The sequence below is a fragment of the Marmota flaviventris genome, chromosome 8 (assembly GCF_047511675.1).
Source record: "Marmota flaviventris isolate mMarFla1 chromosome 8, mMarFla1.hap1, whole genome shotgun sequence".
In the NCBI taxonomy this organism is placed as follows: Eukaryota; Metazoa; Chordata; class Mammalia; order Rodentia; family Sciuridae; genus Marmota; species Marmota flaviventris.
In genome coordinates, this window is record NC_092505.1 from 106,116,012 (window position 1) to 106,139,762 (window position 23,751).

Consider the following 23,751-nt stretch of genomic DNA (forward strand, 5'->3'; position numbering starts at 1 on the left):
TTATTCAATTTTTGTCAACTGTCCCATTAGCTTCCTTTTCCTGTTCCAGAATCACACATTAAGTTGTGTTATCACATTAATTTTCTCCACTAGGGGACACTATCTTAAGTTTTGTCTTTCTTGACCTTGGTCCTTTTTTAAAAGAGCATTGGACAGCTATATTTTAGAATGTCCCTCAATTTGAGTTTGACTAAAAGTTCTTCATGAGCTGAGCTTAGTGGCCACACTAATAATTCCAACTATTCTGGAAACTGAGACAGGAAGATTGCTTGAGTCTAGAAGTAGGAGGCCAGCCTGTGCAACATAGCAAGGCTTGTCTCAAAAAAAAAAAAAAAAGAAAATCCTTATGACTCAATTTAGACTATGCATGTTCTCCATAAATACCATGGAAGTGATGTGCTCTTAAAGATGTCTCATCACAGATGATATTTGCTTTGATCACTTGATTAAATATCTGCCATTTTTAAATTTTCTGTCTTTTCTCTACCATAGAGTTAATATTTGGAGTGTGTTTTTTTTCTATATGACAGTACTTTCAGACTATGCAAATATCCTATTTCTTATAATACTTTTACCCAGTAATTTTAGCATCCAGTAATAATTTTTGCCTACAATCATTATTGGCATAATATTTGCCAAACGGTGATGTTTCTCTTTTCATTATTCTATATGTTCCTTGGAATTCTGTGATGAATGAGGTGTTCTTTTAACTCTTTATTCATTTATTTATATCAGGATAGACATAAATTTTGTTTTTAAATTAATTTTTAAATTTGTTTTAACTATACATGACAGTAGAATGCATTTATGCACTTTAATATATCATACATAGATGGGATGTAATTTCTCATTTTTCTGAGTGTACATGTTGTAGAATCATATTGGTTATGCAGTCACGTATATACATAAAGTAATAATGTCTATTTAATTCTACTATCATTCCTATCCCCACATCCCACCTCCTTCCCTCCCAATACTTCCCTCTACCTAATCTAAGGTAACACTATTCTTCTCTAGTGCCCCCCACCTTATTGTGAACTAGCATCTACATATTAGTGAAAAATATTCAGCCTTTGATTTTTTTTAAGATTGGATTGTTTCATCTAGCATGATATTCTCCAACTCCATCCATTTACTGGCAAATGACATAATTTCACTCTTCTTTAAAGCTGAGTAATATTCCACTGTGTGTGTGTGTGTGTGTATACACACACACACACACACACACACACATATATATATATATATATATATATATATATATATATATATATCACATTTCTTTATCCATTAATCTATTGAAGGACAGACACCTAAGTTGGTTTCATAGATTAGCTATTGTGAATTGAGGTGCTATAAACATTGCTGTGGTAAATACTGTGGTAAAATATTGTAGTATTTTAATTTTAAGTTCTTTGGATATAAACGGAAACCTTCCATGATAAACAAAAGTAAAAAGAATTCAAAACTAGACAGCCTACACAACAGAGCATCCTTGAAAAACTATTCCATGAGGATGAAGTGAAAAAAAAAAATGAAAACCAACAAAGGGAGGATCTACACTAAAGGAACCAAAAGGAGAAACTAAAACAAATCAAAACCCAAAAATAAATAAAATGACAGGGAACACAAATCATATCTCAATAATAACTTTGAATGTTAATGGCCTAAACTCATCAATGAAAAGACATAGATTGACAGATGGGACTAAAAATAAAACCCAACAATATGCTGTCCTCAAGAGACTCACCTCGGGTGCTCGCCGAGCCCGCCGGGCGCTAGATCCCCGAGTGCCCCGGCCGGGGCCAGAGAAGCCGGCACCGGGCCGAGGTGGCTAGCAGCGACGACCCCCGAGGCGACGAGGAGCTTGGGCGAGACGGTAAAGAACAGGTCCAAGAAAAGCTCAAAGAAAGCAAATAACAGCAGCGGCACTAGCAGTAGCAGCAGCAAGTTGCCCCCAGTTTGTTATGAAATAATTACCTTGAAGACTAAAAAGAAGAAGAAGATGGCTGCTGATATATTTCCCCGGAAAAAACCAGCTAACTCCAGCAGCACCACTGTCCAGCAGTACCACCAGCAGAATCTCAGCAACAACAACCTGATCCCGGCCCCCAACTGGCAGGGTCTCTATCCCACCATTAGAGAAAGAAATGCGGTGATGTTCAATAATGATTTGATGGTAGATGTACATTTTGTGGTTGGGCCACCAGGTGGGACTCAGCGGTTACCAGGTCACAAATATGTCTTAGCTGTTGGGAGCTCTGTGTTCCATGCGATGTTTTACGGAGAACTTGCCGAGGACAAAGATGAAATCCGTATACCAGATGTCGAACCTGCTGCTTTTCTCCCCATGCTGAAAAGGTATTGCTGATTTTTTGAGTTACGTGTCTTTTACTAAGATGGAATAAAATAAATACAGGAAGACTTCAGATAAAGTACCTAGCACTTTAGCTAGAAAAAGTTAAAGATATATCTATTGTGATGAAATTGACTTGGCTGCTGACACAGTGTTGGCTACACTGTATGCTGCCAAAAAATACATTGTCCCTCACCTTGCCAGAGCCTGTGTTAATTTCCTGGAGACAAGCCTGAGCGCCAAGAATGCCTGTGTGCTCCTCTCCCAGAGCTGTCTGTTCCAGGAGCCTGATCTGACCCAGCATTGCTGGGAGGTAATCGATGCCCAGGCTGAGTTAGCTCTCAAGTCTGAGGGATTCTGTGATATCGACTTCCAGACACTAGAAAGTATCCTCCGCAGGGAAACTCTGAATGCCAAAGAAATCGTGGTTTTTGAGGCAGCTCTCAACTGGGCTGAAGTAGAATGCCAGCGACAAGATCTAGCCTTGAGCGTTGAAAATAAACGTAAGGTCCTAGGAAAGGCACTGTACTTGATCCGCATACCCACAATGGCCCTTGATGACTTTGCAAATGGTGCTGCCCAGTCCGGAGTATTAACTCTCAATGAGACCAATGACATCTTCCTCTGGTACACTGCGGCCAAAAAGCCAGAGTTGCAGTTTGTGAGTAAAGCCCGCAAGGGCCTTGTCCCCCAGCGCTGTCACCGTTTCCAGTCTTGTGCCTATAGGAGCAACCAGTGGCGCTATCGGGGTCGCTGTGACAGCATCCAGTTTGCTGTTGATAAAAGAGTGTTTATTGCAGGCTTTGGGCTGTATGGCTCCAGCTGTGGTTCTGCAGAATACAGTGCCAAGATTGAACTCAAGCGGCAGGATGTTGTCCTGGGGCAGAACTTGAGCAAGTACTTCTCAGATGGATCCAGCAATACCTTCCCTGTGTGGTTTGAGTATCCTGTGCAGATCGAGCCAGACACCTTCTACACAGCCAGTGTGATACTGGATGGCAATGAACTCAGCTACTTTGGACAAGAAGGCATGACGGAAGTTCAGTGTGGCAAAGTGACTGTCCAGTTTCAATGCTCCTCAGATAGCACAAATGGCACTGGGGTACAGGGAGGGCAGATCCCTGAACTTATATTCTATGCTTAAAGCTTCACTTCCCCAAGCAGTGTGAGCTCGGGTGCACATCTGGCCCCTCCTTGCTTGATGCTTAGCTCATCTGCAGATATGTGATCAGTGCAGGTAATTTGTTATGAATGAAGCGGTAGGCAGTTTCTAATTTCTTTTACCCTTTTTAATTATGTACAGGCTAAAATGCAGCATTCCGCTTTTAACTATATGCTTAAAAGAGCCAAGTTCTTACTAAGGCTTTGTGGTTTTCAGAGTTGCGTCTATACACCTGGAGAGATTATGCTCTCTCAGATGCCCCACCGACCTCCCAGTTTCATGTCTCTAAAGAAAATTTTGGATCACCTCAAATTTCCTTTTGGATTTTATTTGATGAATGGAAATAGTCTAAAATAATAACAATCAAGAGTTATTTTTAAACAAAGCCCACCCCCCAAAAAAACCAGATAAACCTTAGTGTACAATTTTGAGAGAAATTTTACTTTATAATAAGTAATAATTTAGAATGTAGAAAGTAGTCATGTTTGGCTCTTACATTTTTTTCTTTTAAAGTTGTTGCTTCTCACTTTGCTTTTTAAATCTTAAACCAATAAGATTATTACACATTAACTCAAAATGGCAGTGTAAAATAAGAAACTAAGGAATTGAGTGGTGTTTTATAGGCAAAGGAGACTTATATTCTTTTAAGAAGACAAGGTAACACAATATGAACACTTCTTTTGGAAGTAATGAAATTATAAAAGTTTATTGTCAATAGAAAAAAATTGCAGGCCTGCTAATTTACAGTAAAGGTTTTAAAAGAGAACCTAAAAAATCCCATACTACAAATACTTTAATTGATAATGTGTTTGAAAAAGGCACTCTTTTCTTGCCACATAGCTTTGGGTCCCTATCATTTGCTTGTTTTTATAAATCATACTGTATAGAATTCCTGATCCCTTTTCCCCCATTTAAAAGAGGACCAAACATTTCTTTAGAGGAATGGAGTAACAACTGGTTTTGTAGCACTACATTGTTAATGTCATAAAATACTTTTATTTGTTGTTTTTTTTTTATTTGAAATATACTTTATCTAATCTTTGACCATATGCTATTTTATTTGTTGATTATAGTTCTGTTCTCATTCTGGACTGCTAGAATCTGGCCTCTGGCCACCTTAAAGTGCCAATATATGCCTGCAGGGTTTTCAGAAATTGTTTGGAGTAACAGAGTTTGTTGTCCCTGAATTCACTGCATCAGCAGCACATCTGGCTCTCTTATTTGTCCATGGCTAATATAAGCAAAGGAGGAAAAGCTCATTAAAAAATTCTCCTTCAGTGATGGCTTTTGTTGGTTTGGTGCCTGTGACCCTGGCAGTGCCCAGTGTGATCACTGCCAGTTGAAGAATCCATGTGTTTTTGGGCAGCTTTTCTGCTCGGTGTGATCCTGAGATGGCTTCTCCGCCACCTAGAGTGTGGTCCCTTGGCCGCCTCCTTCTCCTGCTCTGCAAGCCTGAAACTGGCTTGTCTGGGGCCAGGAGTTAGTCCTGGGGTGTGTGTGTGCCTGTGAGCCCATGTGCCCATGCGCATGCAAGTGCGATTGCCAACTCAGGAATTCCCTCCTCCCTGCCTGGTTAGTGAGAGGTGGGACACAATGGTCCCCCTGCTGTCCCCAGCCAGGCCCAATGAGTGACTGCCCTTGCTTATTCACTGTGCTTCTGGGCTGCTTTTTTCTCTGTAGATGTGGGCCTGTCGCCTTTGGCGAGTGTCCCTGATGGAGGAGAACACTGGATTATGGGAACTGTTTTAATCACTTTTGCCATTTACCTACATCTGTTAGCATAGCTGACTGAAAGTTGTTACTGGTGACTATAGATGAATACTGCCAGAACAGCTATCTAGAATTATCTTATTATGGACATGACAGGTTGTAGTTTTGGCAAAACATTAATGAAATAAAGATAAATTTTCACTTAAAAAAAAAAAAAAAGAGACTCACCTCATGGACAAAGATCCATAGGCTTAAGGTGAAAGAATGGGATAAAACGTATCACTCATATGGATTACATAAAAAAGCAGGGGTTTCCATTCTCGTCTCAGATAAAGTAGACTTCATACCAAAGTTAATTAGAGGAGACAAGAAGGACATTTCATACTTCTTAAGGGAAGTATATATAAGCAGGACATAACAATTATAAATATTTATGCCCCAAACAATGGAGCATCTATGTACATGAAACAAACCCTTCTCAATTTCAAGAGACAAACAGACCACAATACAATAATACTGGGTGACTTTAACACACCTCTCCCACTACTGGACATGTCTTATCTTCCAAAAAAAAAAAAAAATAAGGAAACTATAAATCTAAATAATATAATTAATAATTTATACTTAATATAGATATATAGAATATTTCATCCATCAATGAGCAAATATATTTTCTCCTCAGCAGCACATGGCTTCTTCTCTAAGGTGGAACATATCTTATGCCAGAAAGAAACTATTAGTAAATTGAAAAAAAAAATAGATAATACCTTGCAATCTATCCAGCCACAATGGAATGAAATTAAAAATCAATGATAAAATAAAAAATACAAACTATGGTAACAAATGGAGACTAAGTAATACACTATTTGAATGATGAAATGATAGAAGAAATCAAGAAAGAAATAAATATATTCTTAAGAGTTAAATGAGAACACTGATACAACATAAATTTTTATTTTACTCAGTGGATTTTACTCTATTTCTATCATTATTTTGTTGCTCATACCATACTACATTTGGCCATTGGAACTTTATTTACCTTGATTCCTGTGTTCTTTGTCTTATTCATATTATTTTTCAGGATATTTTCTTTTATTTTTTTTTCTTACTATATAATATTATGGATTAATCCTGTATTTCCATTGCCCTTGCTCTTGAGTCAGTCATTTTTCTAAGGATGTCTGTTTTTTTTTTTTTTATTAGCGAATAGTTAGTTTAGATATCAAAATGCAGGCACTAAATGTGCTTAAGTCTCTGAAGTGCCTTTGTGTATTTCTCAATGGAATATTATTAGAAAATATATATATTATAGTTTGATATCTAGATTTTTTGTGTCTTTTTGTTTACTACTATTAAAAACTAGCATATTTAGCACAAAATTTATAGCTAATGCTATAGAAGGGATTTCTCAGATATATAAATTTATATCAAATAAACATACTCTCTGTAGTGTTCATAATAAGAACAATGAGCTTTGTGCTCACTGGAACAGAAAGCTTTGATTATTATCAGAAACAGTGAAGGGAGTTGAAGGCATAAAAATCCTTTTGTCCATTTTAGCCTGACTTGCAGAAGGCTTCATCAGTAAAGCTATGGTGAAAAAAGAAACAAAGCAAATGAGGATATCTCCTTTATTAGAGTTCTAACATAAATTTGCTTTCTGTCCATTATTTTTTACTTTAGATAGATGAGATCCAAGTATAGGTATTTCTGCTATAATGCTATACATACTTTATAGTCTGCAAAATAGTAGCCTAAAAATAACAAGACTGAAACACACACACACAAAAATAGATTAGGGTAGAGCCCTCAAAATTTATGGAACTTTATATGTATTAACAAAAACTTCTAGCAGTAATTAACTGTCAATATGCTGAGTGACTACTACTATGTTTACCTCTCAATAACAATATTTAACCAGAGTTTCTATTTCCTACATGTGCATTTTTATAGTCTTAGATGTTTCTAAAATATCGCTTGTTCAACCTGTAGAGTCTCTGAATAAACAGTGGTTTCCTGAAGTAATCTTTGGATACCTGGGTGTTATAGAGGCTTTTTTTCAGTGGTAGTTTTGTGTATAGTTGTACAGTCTTTTAAATTCCTTTCCTCATATTCCTCTGCCTCCTTCTATCCCTTCACCCATTTCATTAGTCCTCAACTTGGGGCTAGGTTTTATGAAAGAAAAAATATTGAAGAATCATACAATTCCTACTCTTTACAGATTGGAAATAATTTGGAAGTATTATAAGACAAAATATAATCAATTGGTAGAATGTTGTGTGCAGTTGTAAACACTAGGCTTGCTTGTGCTGTGTCCTAGCATTGCCCAGTTTTTCAAAATGCACTTCCAATGGAAGATGTTGCTGATCCTCCTCAGTCATAACAAGTTGTGAACTGATCTTTTCACTTGTTGACATTCCCAATTTACTGAAAGGAGAGGGTTTCTGAATTCTATAGATTTACTTTGTCAGTATTATGGTTTAGATGTTTGGAGTCCCCCAAAAGCTAATTGAGAGAGAATGCAGGAAAGTTTAGAGATGAAATGATTGGGTGACAAGGTTTGACCTAATCAGTACACTGATTCCCTGATAGGAATGAACTTGGGTGGTCACTATAGGCAGGTATGATATGGCTGGAGAAGGTGGGTCCTTGGGGCATGTCTTTGATGTTTATATTTTGTCCTAGTGAAATAAGTCCCAGCTGGCACCATCTCTCTCTCTCTCTCTCTCTCTCTCTCTCTCTCTCTCTCTCTCTCTCTCTTTCTCTCCCTCTCCTCCTCCCCCCCTCTCTTAAACTCCCCTATTCCTGGTGTGATATCTTGAGCAATTTCCCTCCACAACACTCTCCTGTCATTGTGTTCAACCTCACCTCTACCCTCAAGAAATGGAGTCAAGCTTCAATGGACTGAGACCTCTTAAATTGTGAGCCCCCAAATAAATTTTTCATGCTCTAATTGTTCTTGTCAGGTCTTTTGGTCACAGCAGTGAAAAAGCCAACTTAAAAAAATGAGTCCATCAGTACCACAAAATCTTGCCTCAAGAAATAAGAAGAAACCTTTTGCAATTTACATATTGTTTCTGTTCAAATTTCCTCTTTGGGTGAAGATATACTTTAGGGTGGCAGGTGGCTAGGGAACTCTTTAGTACTTCTTGAATATTGTATTATTTATTAGAAAGTTAATTAAGGAAAATATATTGTTCATATATATCTAGTTGCTGAGAAATAAAAAAGATGGAAGTAATTTAGACGAATTTTAGAGAGAAATTATTTATGCTTATCTAAATAATATAATCAAGTAAATGTTTCTATATAGAATATAGATATCCCCATTTATATTAAAAAATAAACACCTAGTATGGTAGTGTACTACTGTAATATCAGCAACTTCGGAGGCTCAAGCAAGACAATTGCAAGTTCAATGACAGTCTCAGCAACTTAGCAAGACCCTGTCTTCAATAAAAAAAAATGCTGGCAATATTTATCAGTGGTAACGTGCCTCTGGGTTCACTTCCTGGCACTCAAACAAAAAAGTAAATAACCTTTTTGCAGGTAAATATTATATAATGTTTGGTTTGATATAGAGAAAATAAAAAGTATCTTGGGAATGGATTTTCCCCCCATGTTGATTTGAAAAAAAAAATTCTAGTTTTCTTGAGATTTTTCAAAGAATTTTTGTATTAGAAAATTTTATCATCATTCCTAAAGAGACAAATGGCCTATTACTTTCCTAAAGAGACAGATGGCCTATTATAAACCCTCATTATCCAGATAGAAAAGTGGAGATTGAGAATGATGTAATTATCTTAATGGCATGTAAGATAACAGAATATAAGCCTCTAATATAAATATTCTATTGGGCATATTAGGATGATTTTGTTTAATGGAGAAAAAAATTATAATAATTGAAGATAGGCTTCTGGGCACATGTAATTTAGTCTCCTACTCTGGGATTTAGTTCAAACTTGACTCCTGTAATTAAAGAATTCAAAAGACACTTGGAGCCACATATATTTTTGCTTGGGTTTTTTTACTTTGGGATATTTTTTTTTTTCAGAATCTTTAACTTAATTCATAGTTTTGTTTCTCTATATATCTACAGTTTTCTAGAAAATAATATGGCAATGATTCCTTTCTAGAAATTAAGCTTTGTATATTAATTAGAAAATGTAGAATGTAGCTTTTAGCTACACAGTATTTACTTGGAATGTTTTTTCTTTTCCTTTATAAAGTTTGGTAATTTCTTTAAATTGCTAAGATAAAGCCTTAAATTTTGCCTGGTATTTAAGTATGAGTATTCTGCTTTTTGTGATCATGAGACTATTTCAAAAGAGTAGGGGTCCAGTAGTGTGGGGAATGCCCACTCCATTTTCTGCCTACCTCTAAAAATCATCAAGAAGCTCCCAACTGATTCAAGAGAGCACATGTGGGGTTGTATCTGCTTCTTTCTTCTCTTGCTCATCATTGGCCCTTTGCCTCTTTACTGATGCTGATTGTGTTGACTGGTTGCTTTTGCAATGGTTGTGCTGGTGTTGTAATGAAAAAAAGAGAAATCAGAGATCTTTAAGACTAAGAGAAAGGCTGAAATTGCAATTCATCTCTTCTCCTTCTCCAATTTCGATGTGCCTACAGAAGTCAACAGAGCATCCCTTTCATGAGGAAAGCAGAATTCTCCAGCTCTTTTGCATTTTGTTACTTGGTGGGAAGCACAGAGAAAAAGCAGAGCAGGACAGCATTCATTGTTTTTCAATCTTTTCAGAGTGCTGTTGATCTTTGTTGGGATAAGAAACACAGTGTATTATTCCTTAATTGCCCTCCTCAAAAGAACCTGTTGTTAAATTCCCATTGTTTGACTAGCATTTAGGAAAGTAATTATTAATAGGTTTCAATGATAAGTAATATGGTTAGGAGAAAATTTGACATGGTACTTCAGTTGATGGTGGGATGATGTTGACACCTTTGCGTGGTGGATACTGAAGAAGAGTCAGTGGTAGAATTGATGAATAAGCATTTATGAGAATTGACTTCCTTTTCAACTGGACAATTACAAGCTTTTGTTATTTACTGTACTTCATAAAAAGGAGGCTTTCACATATTTCAACTCTGCACAACATGTTTTTTTGCAAATATTTGTACACCTAGTTGGAGAATGACAATTTCTAGGTTTGACAGGCTATATTGAGGAGCAAGCCAAAACAACTTGAAATAACACTCAATTTGTAGTTTAATAAAGGATGTGGGTGGCTTAGGGACAACTTCTTTCCTTTCAAAGTGTGTATTAAAACCAGATGTGAGTAGAAAAGAAGGTATTCAGAACACTCAATAAAATGGATGTGTGCTTTGTGAAATTGGGAGAATTTATCAATACATGAAACAATGATTTATCATTGCATTTGGTCCTAAAACATATCAATGTAGATCGACAGAGGCACGGGAAGATAGGTAATTAGTATATAATACCAAGGCAAAGGGGTTAATTGGTCTTACTGGGTTCAGTTTGCCACCCTCATGGCACTTTCTGTTGTCTGTGTCAACAGAGTTTCAAAAGTACATTCCCACTAAGCCATCCACTCTGTTATTTATACAGTTGAACTACCCAGGAGGGATGGATCAGTTTACAATCTGGGAGGCCTTTTCTTCCTCTTTTTCTGCCCACTTCATGCTTTCTTATCCAGCTGTTCCTACACACCTCCATATTCCTAATCTCTCCTCAGTTCTTCTGATTTTTATTTAATTTTCCTCTTTCCTCTTATTCATGGATTCATGTGTATGCATATTATACCTGGTTCTATTGAACTGTACGTGATTCCTTGTCACCTCTAAACTCATTTTACTAAGTTACACCTCAAAACTTACTGAAACCCTTTGAAATTTTTGTCAGTAAACCTTTTAAAAACTCTTTAGAAGTTAAACCATTGCACATGTAGCTACAGTCCTCTTTATCTGCTAGTACCTCCACACTACTGAGATGTTATTATTTAAAAAAAATATACTGCCAGACCATTCTCATATTTGTATATCTATCTATCTATCTATCTAACTATCTATCTATCTATCATCTACAAACATAACATGGTATTCTGAAAATATCATTCTGCTTTTGTGCCGGAGTCTGGCTGGCTGGGCAAAACAACTGGGGGGTGGGGGGGGGGGCGTGACAAGCAACTTGTGAAGGTTGATACAGCGGGAGCCACTTCATTGTAGGAGAGTAGAGGTATATATACACTTAATTGAAACAAGCTGTGTATAATTAGTTAACATCATCCAGATACAGCAATCCTCATCATCTTAACAATTATACACAGCTCAACTCAATCAACATCATCTTAATGACTCGCTAGCGTTACCTCAAACCACTCCTCTTGGCAAAGTGCCAGGCGCCATCTTGACTTGTTTGTGGCTCTCTACATTTCCCCCCTTTTATTTTTAAACAACAAGTATGTGGCTTAGGGACTGTGCCTGTTCTAGGTTGTCCAATACTATACATGGTCATTACCCGTCATTGGATGGTCTGATCTCAAATCGTGAGCCTCCTGTCTTAGGTTGGTACCATTGTAATTGGATCCTACCTGTCTTTGACTACTGGCCCAACACACTTAGCCATACTTGTGGATAATGACCATAGTGTTTTTTACACAAACACCATAAATAATCTGCTACAAGCAGAAGGGGAGGATACAAAATGCCATGATACCAAGCCAATTGATGGCTCCAAGTAAGAAGCCTTTGGAAAAATTATACCAGCAAAGATACCAAGTTACAATTTGTTGTCTCAATAGATTACAGTTTGTTGTCACAATCCAGGTAAAGCAGTATCTAATTAAATCACAGTCCATGAAGTTCACAGTCCAGGTAAATCACAGCCCAGATAATTTCTGCAGGCAGCTAGCCTAAGCTGTAGCAGCAGAAACAGCAATCAGCTATGATGATCCGAAGTCTAGTCCGGTTCTCAGCAACAGTGGAAATCTCTCCACCCTCGTACTCACTGGCACTGGGACGAAGGCAGGAACTCCGACAATGATGGCTAAAGAAAATCCTGTAGTATTCCAGCAGGCACTAAGAAACAACTTTCTGAACAATTTAGTACATTATCTCAAGGTTTTTTACATTTGAAATAGGCCTTTTTAGTGGTAGTCTTCTTCTCATGCTCTTCTTCCCTATCCCATTTTGAGTCACCCCCCCCCCCTTATATCAGAGAAGACATTCGGCATTTGTTTTTTAGGGACTGGCTAACTTCACTTAGCATAATCTGCTCTAATGCCATCCATTTGCCTGCAAATGCCATGATCTTGTTATTTTTTAGTGCTGAGTAATATTCCATTGAGTATAAATGCGACATTTTTTAAACCCATTCATCTATTGAAGGGCATCTAGGTTGGTTCCACATTCTAGCTATTGTGAATTGTGCTGCTATAAACATTGATATGGCTGTGTCCCTGTAGTATGCTCTTTTTAGGTCTTTTGGGTATAGTCCAAGAAGGGGAATAGCTGGGTCAAATGGTGGCTCCATTCCCAGCTTTCCAAGAAATCTCCATAGTGCTTTCCAAACTGGCTGCACCAATTTGCAGTCCCACCAGCAATGTATGAGTGTACCTTTTTCCCGCATCCTCGCCAGCACTTATTTTTGTTTGACTTCATAATGGCTGCCATTCTTATTGGAGTGAGATGGTATCTTAGAGTAGTTTTAATTTGCATTTCTCTGATTGCTAGAGATGATGAGCATTTTTTCATGTACTTGTTGATTGATTGTATGTCCTCTTCTGAGAAGTTTCTGTTCAAGTCCTTGGCCCATTTGTTGATTGGGTTATTTGCTTTTTTGTTGTTTAACTTTTTGAGTTCTTTGAGATTAGAGCTCTATCTGATGTTTGAGGGGTAAAAATTTGTTCCCAGGATGTAGGCTCCCTATTCACCTCACATATTATTTCTCTTGCTGAGAAAAAACTTTTTAGTTTGAATTTGTCCCATTTGTTGATTCTTGGTTTTAACTCTTGTGCTATAGGTGTCTTATTAAGAAATTTGGGGTCTGCCCCCATGTGATGAAGATTAGGGCCAACTTTATCTTCTATTAGATGCAGAGTCTCTGGTCTGATTCCTAGCATCTTGATCCATTTTGAGTTGACTTTTGTGCATGGTGAAAGAAAGGGATTCAATTTCATTTTGTTGCATTGGATTTCCAGTTCTCCCAGCACCATTTGTTGAAGATGCTATCCTTTCTCCATTGCATGGTTTTAGAAGAAGACTACCACTAAATAGGGAAGAGAGGTGGGAGGGAAAAAGAGGGAGAAGGGGAGTTGCACGGAAGATGGAAGGAGAACCTCACTATTATACAGAATACATATATGATGTTGTAATGAGAAAAGAAAAAAAAGTGTGTCACATTAGACTGGATAGAGAGAAAGGATGGGAGAGGAGGGGAGGAGTAAGGAGGATAGGAAAGGCAGCAGAATAGAATTAACAATATGATTGATGTATGAGTATTCCGTGTATGTATTATATGTCAAAATTCATTCTGCTGTCATGTATGACTAAAAACAAATAAATAAAGAATAAAGAATTAAAAAAAAAAAAAGAAATAGGCCTTAATGGTGCTCATTTCTCATTAGCTTCCAGGTAGGAGAGAACCATTGTAGTTATTGGCATTGGAAATCACCAAACTTCAGGGGCGCTGGGGCCCGGCCTCCACAGCTGCAGCATCCTCGGGCAGTCCCATGGCGTGGGGGGGGGGGGGAAGAGCCACCAGCTGGAAAGTCCCCACTGCGCCCACGACCGGCTCACACCCACAGCAGCCAACATGCTTCATGCACCCTCCAGTGATGAAAAGAGATTCATAGGAGCCTCCTGTTGTAATTCCTTCCCCGATAATCCTTCCTCCTCTGAACTTTCTTCCTTCCTCTGACTAGAGTTCCTGAGCTTTTATCAACATATGTCCTAAATGATCTTGATTCCACTGGGGTGCCTCCTTCCCTCAGCAATTTACCCAACACCCCTTCCATATTTCCATAACAAAGACAAAGACAAAACAAGATACAAACATATTGTATCAATCTTCTTCATTTTTTTAAAATGGCCATCCTTCCTCTCACCCTGTCTGCTAGGGACGAGCAGATTTGCTCCTGTCCTATCTATCTTTAGGGACGGGCAGCTTTTCCTTGTCACTCACCCCCGAGGATCCTGGGGCTCCCTGTACAGGTCACCATCTGCCATAGTCCAGCTGGCTGGGCAAAATAGCCAGGGGGAGTGACAGGCAACTTGTGAAGGTTGATACATCGGGAGCCGCTTTATTGTAGGAGAGTAGAGGTACATATACACTTAACTAATTATACACAGCTTGTTTCAATTAACATCATCCAGATACAGCAATCCTCATCATTTTAATAATTATACACAGCTCAACTCAATCAACATCATCTTAATGACTCGCTGGCATTACCTCAAACCACTCCTCTTGGCAAAGTGCCAGGTGCCATCTTGACTTGTTTGTGGCTCTCTACACTTTTGTAGCTCTACATTCTATTTTTCAGAAGCATGCCTATTGCAGAGAGATGTATCCATGTTACCTAGATCAAGTTCAAACTGGTAACTGAATTGTAATTCACATTATACTTTTCTACATACTAAAGGACTTTTAAGTTATATTCAGCCCTCCGCCCTTCCCATTAAACAATACCATAGTGAAGAGACATATAGTTGCCATGATGAACATATTGCTAGTGTTTCATGGCAGTTTTTTTCCAAATACCAGTTAATAAAATAAATTAAGTAGTATGCAATCTACATTTGAAAAGAGAAGAGAATGTATTAAAAGGTGTCAGAGTAAATGTTATTTAATTTTCATGAATATATATTACTAGGCTGTAATAGGTGAATATTCACTATATCTTCTATGGTAAAACTCAGTCAAAAAGTTTATGGGGTAATAAAAAATATATTTTATATTGTACACTTCAGTCTGCTCTGGGTTTTGGGTTCAGAAGTGGATTATTCTGGATCATAGGCACCATCATATTTTGTTAGACACAGACAACAAGTGCAATGCCTATTTATACTCCCTACATGATAATCATTATTTAATATTCTAGCCAGAGTTTTACATGTTGTATAATGTGGAGGGTGAAAGTTCTATACTATTTTAATTTTAACAAGTGAGGTTAAGTACAACCTCTTAAAGAGTATTAAATCCTATACTTTTGAAAGATTCCTATTCTTAAAAATAATATGAAAGCTAGAGAAACTTTCATCTCGATAAACTTTTCTAACATTTCCCTTTTTTAAAGTACCAAGCCTAGAACCATGTGGCCTTGATAATTACTAAAAATAATTGTATTAATGATTCAGAGTCTCCTACTTCACAAACTATAAACAGGATCCTTTTACCCAATATCAGTACTCCGGTGTCCACAGCATTTATGAGGAATATTGATATCCCTCACTATATGAATCTACTGTGTTTCAGTCAAATTCTATTGTTCCCAAGTCCTCTATTGTGGAAGAGCAGATGCTAGCAAGCACTAGAATATATTTCAGGCCTTTGTGAAGACCACTATAGAATGAAAGAATCCCCATCATGAATAGAACATTCAGAAATAATTTAGGTCTAATTGTTGTTGGTTATCCATGTTTGTCTTTGAGAATGGAGATATACTCATTTCCTTTATTTGGTGATTGTTAGTGGTTATTTCAACTTACTGGTATACCAACTAGTTTCATTCATTGGTGCTATATGTGTCCTCATAAATAATGAAGGAAAGAGTATACTTTACTTATGACAGCTCAAATGTCGGAACAAAGATTGTCCTTTGGTTGTGGGAATTTTGATTTTTACACTACCAGGCAGCCATCTATCATTTAGGTAATTGCCTATAAGTACATGCTGTACATTCTAATTTCATTTTTGGACTCAATATTTTTTAATGCCTTAATGCAATTCTGAATTTCATGAAAAATGGGCATAAAATATAAAAGACAGGAACTGGGGTGTTGGGTCAGTGGTACGGCACTCACTTAGCACATGCAAGATACTGAGTAGGATCCTCAGAATCACATAAAAATTAATTAATTAATTGAGTGATCAATTAATTAAAGGTAGAAGAAGAACTCAAAGATGAAGAACACGAAGAAGAATAGGAAGAAGAAGAAGAAGAAGAAGAAGAAGAAGAAGAAGAAGAAGAAGAGGAGGAGGAGGAGGAGGAGGAGGAGGAGGAGGAAGAATAAGATGTCATCAACGATGACTCAGGGAAAATGGCAATAGAGTGAGTTTAAATTGTGGTTTCCAGTTCCAAAATGTTTCTTGAGAACTGCAACTATTTTTGTATTTGAGATCTCCTACTTCCATGACATGTTTAGTAGTGTTTTTTGGATTACTATTAATATGCTGTAGTTATTCTTTTAAGGAAAAACTAGCTGACATGCCCCACAAGACTGTAAATCAATGAAAAACTTTCATTAAGTATAAAGTTCCTTTCACATTTGCTACAATCATAGTAAATACACTTCTTTGTATAAAGGGACTGTCTTTGTCAGGCAGGTCAGAATGACACCTGGCATTTGCCAGAGGGAATGTTTAAAAGGTGACTCCTGGGAACCATTGAGATGATGATTTGAGTTAAGCTATATATAATTGCTGTGATGCTGGATTGATTGTATTGTATATTTGACCTTTACTGTCAGGCAACGGGCGGGTGGCTCTTGCTGCCTCTGGCGCCCGCTACTTTGGAGTTCTCCTGGGGATTGCCAGAGAGTTCCCATTGGTTGGGGAAGTGCCAGAGAAGGGATTTCTGGAGGAGGGATTTCCCGTTGGTGTGTGATGTGTCCCGGGGGAAGGGCCGCGTTGGTGGCATTGGCAGAAAAGCGCGCATGCACTGCCAGTGAGAGTTGAAATGAAGTTGTTGCTGTTTGAACCTACAAGGCTTTGTGGCAGCTTGGTTATTCGTGCCCAGCCAGACTGTGGCACTGCCTTTCCAAATCAATAAAGTCACCTGTTTATAAAAACACGTCCACAGGTGTTTGAAGATACTGCCTCCAATTCCTTTCTGTCTGCCCAGAACAAAAGTCTGTCCAATATGACCACCAAAGTGAAAAATCCCCCCCTACTCAAGCAAGCTCTAGCAATAGAAATCCAGTCACTCGGTGGGAGTGGTTGAGAACAGAAAGTCTCAAGCAAGCACTGCATTAATGGTGAATTTGGACCACAGACCTCACAGGCGTTTTTTAACTCTTTAATAGTTTTAAAAGGAATTACCGTGTGGAGGTGAACATGCTGGTCCTGATCATTAACCTGTTGAAGAACTGGAAAGAGTTGAAAGTCACTAGTATCTTACCCAGCTTCCTGTGCCTTTCTAATTCCCCACTGGAACAGAGTAAGTAATATCATCACCATCTCAGAGTATCTATTAAAATCCCCCCTTTTAACAGACAATGGCTGAATTCAAATGGACGGGGCAGGTGCTGTTAAGCACAGCCTGTTAAAATTCCCTGGAAAATCCTGGACTTCATAGTTGATTCCTCTCCCTCAGATTGCGATTCCTCAATGGATTGTTCCCTGTTGCCATCTTGAATCTGAGCTTGTAAGTCTCCTGCAGGAGGACTTTCTATCTCTCTATGAATCTCCTCTGGATTCTCCTCTCCAGAAGAAGGACCTTCTATCCCCCCGGAGGCTCTCTCTCTATGGTATTCCTTCTGACTACTCCCATTTGATTTAGGCAAGCCTACGTTTTTTACTTTCGGGTTTGCCCCCAAGGATTTTTGTTGGAATATAATTTGTTTTAGTCTTTAACTGGTTAGAGGAAAAGACTTTTCCTTAGCCTCAGGCAATTTTTCTATTTGAATAGACTCAATGGCTCTCTGAATACCTTCCAATAGATCTTCCAGGGCCACAGACTATGCCCCATGTAATCAAAAAGACAGATCTCTAAAGCAGGTCAAACCTTTTGAATATTCTCAAAATTTCCAGGTAATTCAATAGAAAGGCAAATTTTATGTAATTTCCTTCCTAATTTGTGCCACATATGGAAATTTGGTGAATCTTGGTCACAAAACTTAAGGCAAAATTCACTTACAACCTTTAAGAATTGTAGCAACTGAGTCTTATAACTTGCTTTCCCTTCTGATTAATTATTGTCTCTAAAATAGTCAAATACATATCTTTATCAGTAGAAGACGAATTCCCCGTCATTAATTTTTTTTTAAGTCCCTTCGTTCCAAAACTGCCTGGTACTTCCGTGACCCTAAAAATTGTCACAAATTCTGCATTTGTAGAGCATGCTCTCTAAGTCAACCTAGTCGCTTTAACTCATGAGCCTCACTTCAGGGCGCCACCTCTACCATTCGACCAGCACTGGCTTCATTAAAGAAGGTTCGATTCATGAGTAAATGGTAGGTAGTTCTAAATGAAAGAGACAAGACTCTAATTACCTTTAATACCAGCTCTGGGAGGGCTTCTCCTAGCTCCCACCGCTAGTCACCAAATGCGGTAATGAGGTTTACTGAAGAGGCTAGCAAGAGGGAGAACATGCCAGGGAGTGGACTTTTATTGAGAAACAAAAAATTCCAGAGAAAATCCCATCCAATGAAGGTTAAGGGGGGCAGCAGCCCAAGGTCAGGGGCAACAATTGGGTCTTCGGGGCAGTGTCCAGAAACACCTCTGCACTGACAAGCCCTCGGACCTGGAGAAGGGTGGGGAAATCTCTGACACAGCTGTGTCTAAATGCCTCTCACCTAGCCATGGAGGTAACTCAAATCACGTGCGAGGATGGCCTCCCACAAATATTGTTTTGTTTTACTTAACTGTCATTTACAGAGTTGGAAGCTGATTTAGTAAGTGGTGTTTTGTTTAGAACAGCCTTTCACCTTTTTTCTCTTGAAGCAAAATGTTGTTAGAGGACTGTATCATGGTATTTCGCTATTTCCATTCGGATTTAAACCTGAAATTAGATTCTTTCAAGTTGACTGGTATAAGACATGAACTATATGAGAAAATATTCACCAATAGTAGTTAGGGCAAAAGTAGTTCTGGATAACAATCAGTGAGTGATCATCAGTTCATTTTATACAGACCATAACTGCGGAACTTTCATCCACTCGCTTAGAGAAAGTAATATTTTATGCTGGCAAGTAAGGACTGATTTGACAACCAGTGTGACTCTTGAGGGAAAACAGAATTATTAGATTTATTAAAAGTGTAGACTTTCTTTTGCAAGACTCGAATTTTTTTCATTTCTATTAATTTTGGGCTCAAGTATCAGGCAGATTCTTCACTGTGCTTCAAATGTTTTAATAAAGCTGCTTCTTATTTTTAAGAAGGAGGTTACACTACTGCATTCATTTTAGGTTTAAATGTATACTTTAAACACATGCACACACACACATTTAGAGAGCATATTTAACATTTGAATAAAGCTTTAACTATAGTTAGGGTATTTTTAATACATGTTCATTCTTGGTCTCTATTGGGGAAAACTTGTACAAAGTGTTCTCTGTGTATTGGTGCAGGTTGCCCAATTGTCACTTGTTGGCAATGATATAGAAGTTGAAAGTGAGCAGTTCAAAAAACTTAGAGTAGTTTAGCAGAGTCATTTTATGAGTATCAAATCTAAGAATACCAAAAGCTGAGAATTATGTGTCTGATTCTTATTTCAGAGTCCTAATAATTCATGTGTATTTTACAAATACCTCCCCCCAAACCAAAGACTAGGTAAACCTTTATCAGTGAACTACAGCAGAATGCAATTCTAAATTTCATGAAAATGGGCATAAAATATAAAAGACAGGAACTGGGCTTGTGGGTCAGTGGAACAGCACTCACTTAGCACATGCAAGGTACTGAGTAGGATCCTCAGAATTACATAAAAATTAATTAATTGATTGAGTGATTAATTAATTAAAGGTAGAAGAAGAACTCAAAGATGAAGAACACAAAGAAAAATAGGAAGAGGAAGAGGAAGAAGAAGAAGAAGAAGGAGGAGGAGGAGGAGGAGGAGGAGGAGGAGGAGGAGGAGGAGGAGGAGGAGGAGGAGGAGGAGGGAGGAAGAAGAAGAAGTCATCAATGATGACTCAGGGAAAATGGGAACAGAGTGAGTTTAAATTGTGGTTTCCAATTCCAAAATGTTTCCTGAGAACTGCAACTTTCTTTGTATTTGAGAACTCCTACTTCCATGACATGTTTAGTAGTGTTTTCTGGTTTACTCTTAATATGCTCTAGTTATTGTTTTATGGGAAAACTAGTTGACATGCCCCACAAGATTGAAAATCAATGAAAATCTTTCATTAAGCATAAAGTTCCTTTCACATTTGCTACAATCATAGTAAATACACTTCTTTGTATAAAGGGACTGCCTTTGTTGGGCATTTAAAATATCCCCAAAGGCTAGATGACATACATGAAACTCCCATTGTTGTTTATGGAATTGTGGATTAATCCAATTCAATGCTGTACTCTTTAGAGTACAATAGAATGGAAATAATTTACTCATAAGATTCATATTTAAACCATCTTTATTTCCAAAATAGTATCCTAAGAATTATAGTTTTATTTAGCTTCAATCGGAGCAAAAGTATAATCACTTACTTAAGTAAAAGCAGTTCCTTAAAAACTAAAAATGAGAGGTAAGTCAGATTACATTTGAAGAGAGATCAAAAACATCAGGTTTCTTGTTGGTGTTCAGTAGCAGGCTCACTTGAAGGTGGAATGAAGCCTGAAGGGCACTCACTTCTACTTTCAGAATGCGGGGGTGGGGGGAGGAAATCCAGCTCTTGGGGGAAGGTCATGAGGAAAATACCTCCATTCATAGACATCTGGCATTGGAAAAGATGGAGCGGGTGGTGGGCCCGGTGGAAAATAATCTCAAGGTGCTCCATACCTGTTTCCTGGAGGAAGCGGAGGGAAAAATGGTCCTCTTCTCATGAACTGACTCCTCGGGTCCACAGGAAACAATTCACCTCTGACTGGAGGGAAAGGTGCCAACAATGAGCCAGAGCCAGTTGCTTGGTTTTCAGCAGGGAGAGATGAATTGGGCACATTGGAATCGCCAAGATCGATTTTGGTCTCCTTTCTACTGGATTGACTTTCTGAAGACATAGGCCCATCCTCTTTATCCAAAGAAGGCATATTAGAACCTCTGAGTTCTGCTGGTCGCGATGGTCTACCATAATTCGAATAACATCCACCTTGCCAAGGAGGACCCAATGGTGAGGGACCATTGGGGGAATGCTTTCTGCCCAATGCTGCATTTGAAACACCAAGTGCACAGGGATCTTCCTCTACAAGTTCAAATTGAAGCTCCCTTTCAGTTAACTTTTGTCCATTGGGAGCCTTTTGTTTCATGAAATAATGGAGGTTTCTTTCAGCAATCCAAGCCGCCAACTCACTCTCATGTGCTTTTTTCTCAGAGTAAATAATCTTCCCCTGACAGGACTGAATGGTTCTCTCCAATTCTTCTTTAAGATATTTGGCTCGCTTTCTGTAGGTCTCCAGCTCTTCTCTTGTATGGCCCATCTCTTCTTTGACCTTGGAAAGTTTCTCCTCTTGCTCCACCCGGTAATTTTCCTCTACTCTGAGTTTCCCATGGAGTTTCATCATATTTTCTTGATAGCATTCCATCATGACTTTAACTTTCTGCTGAAGGTTCTCTTTCTCACCTTCAAGCCGTGTATTTTCTGACAGCAAGGTTGCCTCTTCAGTCTTCAGACTTCTAATCTGTTCTCTAAGGTCTTCCTTTGTTTTCTCTACTTCAGATAAGAAAGCACAAGTTTGATATCTTTGTCCTTCTAAGGTTTCTAAGGAGGCCTTTAGCTTAGCACCATCAACCAGTTTCTTCAAAGCTCCTTTGGGCTCACCATCCAAGTGAGCACCAATTCCTGATTCACTCGTCATTCCCCATTCCAAGTTCCCAATGTCTGTTTGGGCTCCCTTGGTTGGAGAAGACCTATCTTTCATCTTCAGCAAGCCTTCAGTCAGAGACTCCATGTGATTTTCTTTATCACTTTGAACTTTTTCTGCATGGACTTGAGAGTCTTCCAATGTGGTGCTCTCTTTACATTGGACACGTCCTTGTTCCCTCCATGCTTCAGCGTCTCCTTGTAAGATCGGTTTCTGACTTTGCTGAAGCTGGGAACTTTCATCTAAAGCTTCTTTCATTGCCAGAATAAGTCCTTCCTCACTCATTTGAAGCAGTCTCAAGTTTGTTTTAGTTTCAGCTATTTGTGATCTGAGGGATTCTGATTCACCTTCAAGGGACTTTATCCTTCTCTATATATCTGCCATGATTTCATCCTGTTTACAATGTTTGGCCTTCTGTTCTTTTAGCTCTTTTTCTAGAAAGAGTCTTTCATCCCCATGGCTAGGTTTGGACCTATGCAGCTTTTTATAGGTTGCCTCCAAATTTGGGGCTTCTCTTGGACCCTTCTCAATACTGCCACCCTTTAAAGTTGACTCTAAGACTTCATGGTCTTTTTGAACAAGGCTTTTTCAAGTAGTTCACATTTTTCTTCAATTCGTCCAGAAAGTTTTAGAGCCAGCTGTTTTTCTCTTCCCACATAAAGTCTGTTTCTAACACACTGAAAACTTCTCCACAAAAACAAGAGAAGAGCAAAACATCCAATAGCTCTACACATCACCAACTCCCACGAACGCCAGAAGGATTAGGGCCTGGCTTCATGTCTTCAGACAATGCTGCCACAACCCTGCCTACTTCTTCCAGGGCCACCCGCTAATATGGCTGAGGGGCAGTCCTTGGTGCCTCCATCAAGCTAAGATGGCTTTGGCTGTTGCCACCACAACCACAGCCTGCCCAGGCAGGCCAATGTAGGCTGTGGACACTCAGGTGTTTGGTCAGGAACTCAAACCTGCACCAGGCAACGGAGCAGACCACTGTGAACCCCTGCAAGGGGGGGGGGGGTTGTGATGGTGGGGCGCCAGGGTGAAGGACTCCCAGGAGCCTTGTGGTGCTCAAATGCCCATCAGGGGAGTCTTGGCCCTTCCTTCCCTAACCAGTGCATCCAGAAGTGCCACGGGTTCAGGTCCCTTCCACTCCAGCCAGAGAGGAGTCCTCTCTGTGCCTCCCACCCCTGAGTTTGGTTTAGGCCAGACCAAGGTGGAGCTTCTTAAGTTTCTATACAGTCATAATACCACTCAGTTTGATGTCATGCAAATTCTAAAGCTTTCTAAACTGTCTCAACAGATTTTATGTCATATATTTATATTTGTACTGCTTGCCCTTTTGCTTTAATGACCCATTGCTTTCCCTGCTTTTGTTCTCTCCCTTTTTCTTCCTTCCTTCCTTCCTCCCTCCCTTTCTTCATTTTTTCCTTTTTTTCTTCCTTCTTTACTTCCTCCCTTCCTCCCCCCTTCCTTCTTTTTTCTCCCTTCCCTCCCTTTGCTTTTCTTGCAGTATTGGGCTTTAAACTCCAAGGCCTTCTGCATGCTAGGCCAGCCCACTACCACTCAGCTATATCCCCAGACCCTCTGACTCTTTCTAGGAAGGTCATTTGAATTATTTCTAAAGGAAAAAGCTCTCATGATACACTACTTTCT

The 23,751-nt window shown here is 38.7% G+C and overlaps 1 protein-coding gene and 1 pseudogene across 1 annotated transcript; one reads left to right on the forward strand and one right to left on the reverse strand.

Moving 5' to 3' along the window:
* Window positions 1-1,765: 1,765 nt before the first annotated feature.
* LOC114082181 (BTB/POZ domain-containing protein 3-like) lies at window positions 1,766-3,902 on the forward strand. The gene is made up of 2 exons (XM_071615843.1): window positions 1,766-2,361; window positions 2,468-3,902. Exons 1-2 carry the CDS (start codon window positions 2,006-2,008, stop codon window positions 3,498-3,500), a joined length of 1,389 nt encoding a protein of 462 aa, XP_071471944.1. The 5' UTR covers window positions 1,766-2,005; the 3' UTR covers window positions 3,501-3,902.
* Window positions 3,903-20,861: 16,959 nt separating this feature from the next.
* On the reverse strand, window positions 20,862-22,963 carry LOC114091386 (melanoma inhibitory activity protein 2-like; annotated as a pseudogene).
* Window positions 22,964-23,751: the final 788 nt, after the last annotated feature.

Bases quoted from the DNA above. Each gene is read 5' to 3' on its own strand.
- LOC114082181 (XM_071615843.1), top strand. From the start codon at position 2,006: ATGGCTGCTGATATATTTCCCCGGAAAAAACCAGCTAACTCCAGCAGC. The intron at 2,362-2,467 runs GTATTGCTGATT...AAAAAGTTAAAG, and splicing joins TTTCTCCCCATGCTGAAAAG to ATATATCTATTGTGATGAAA.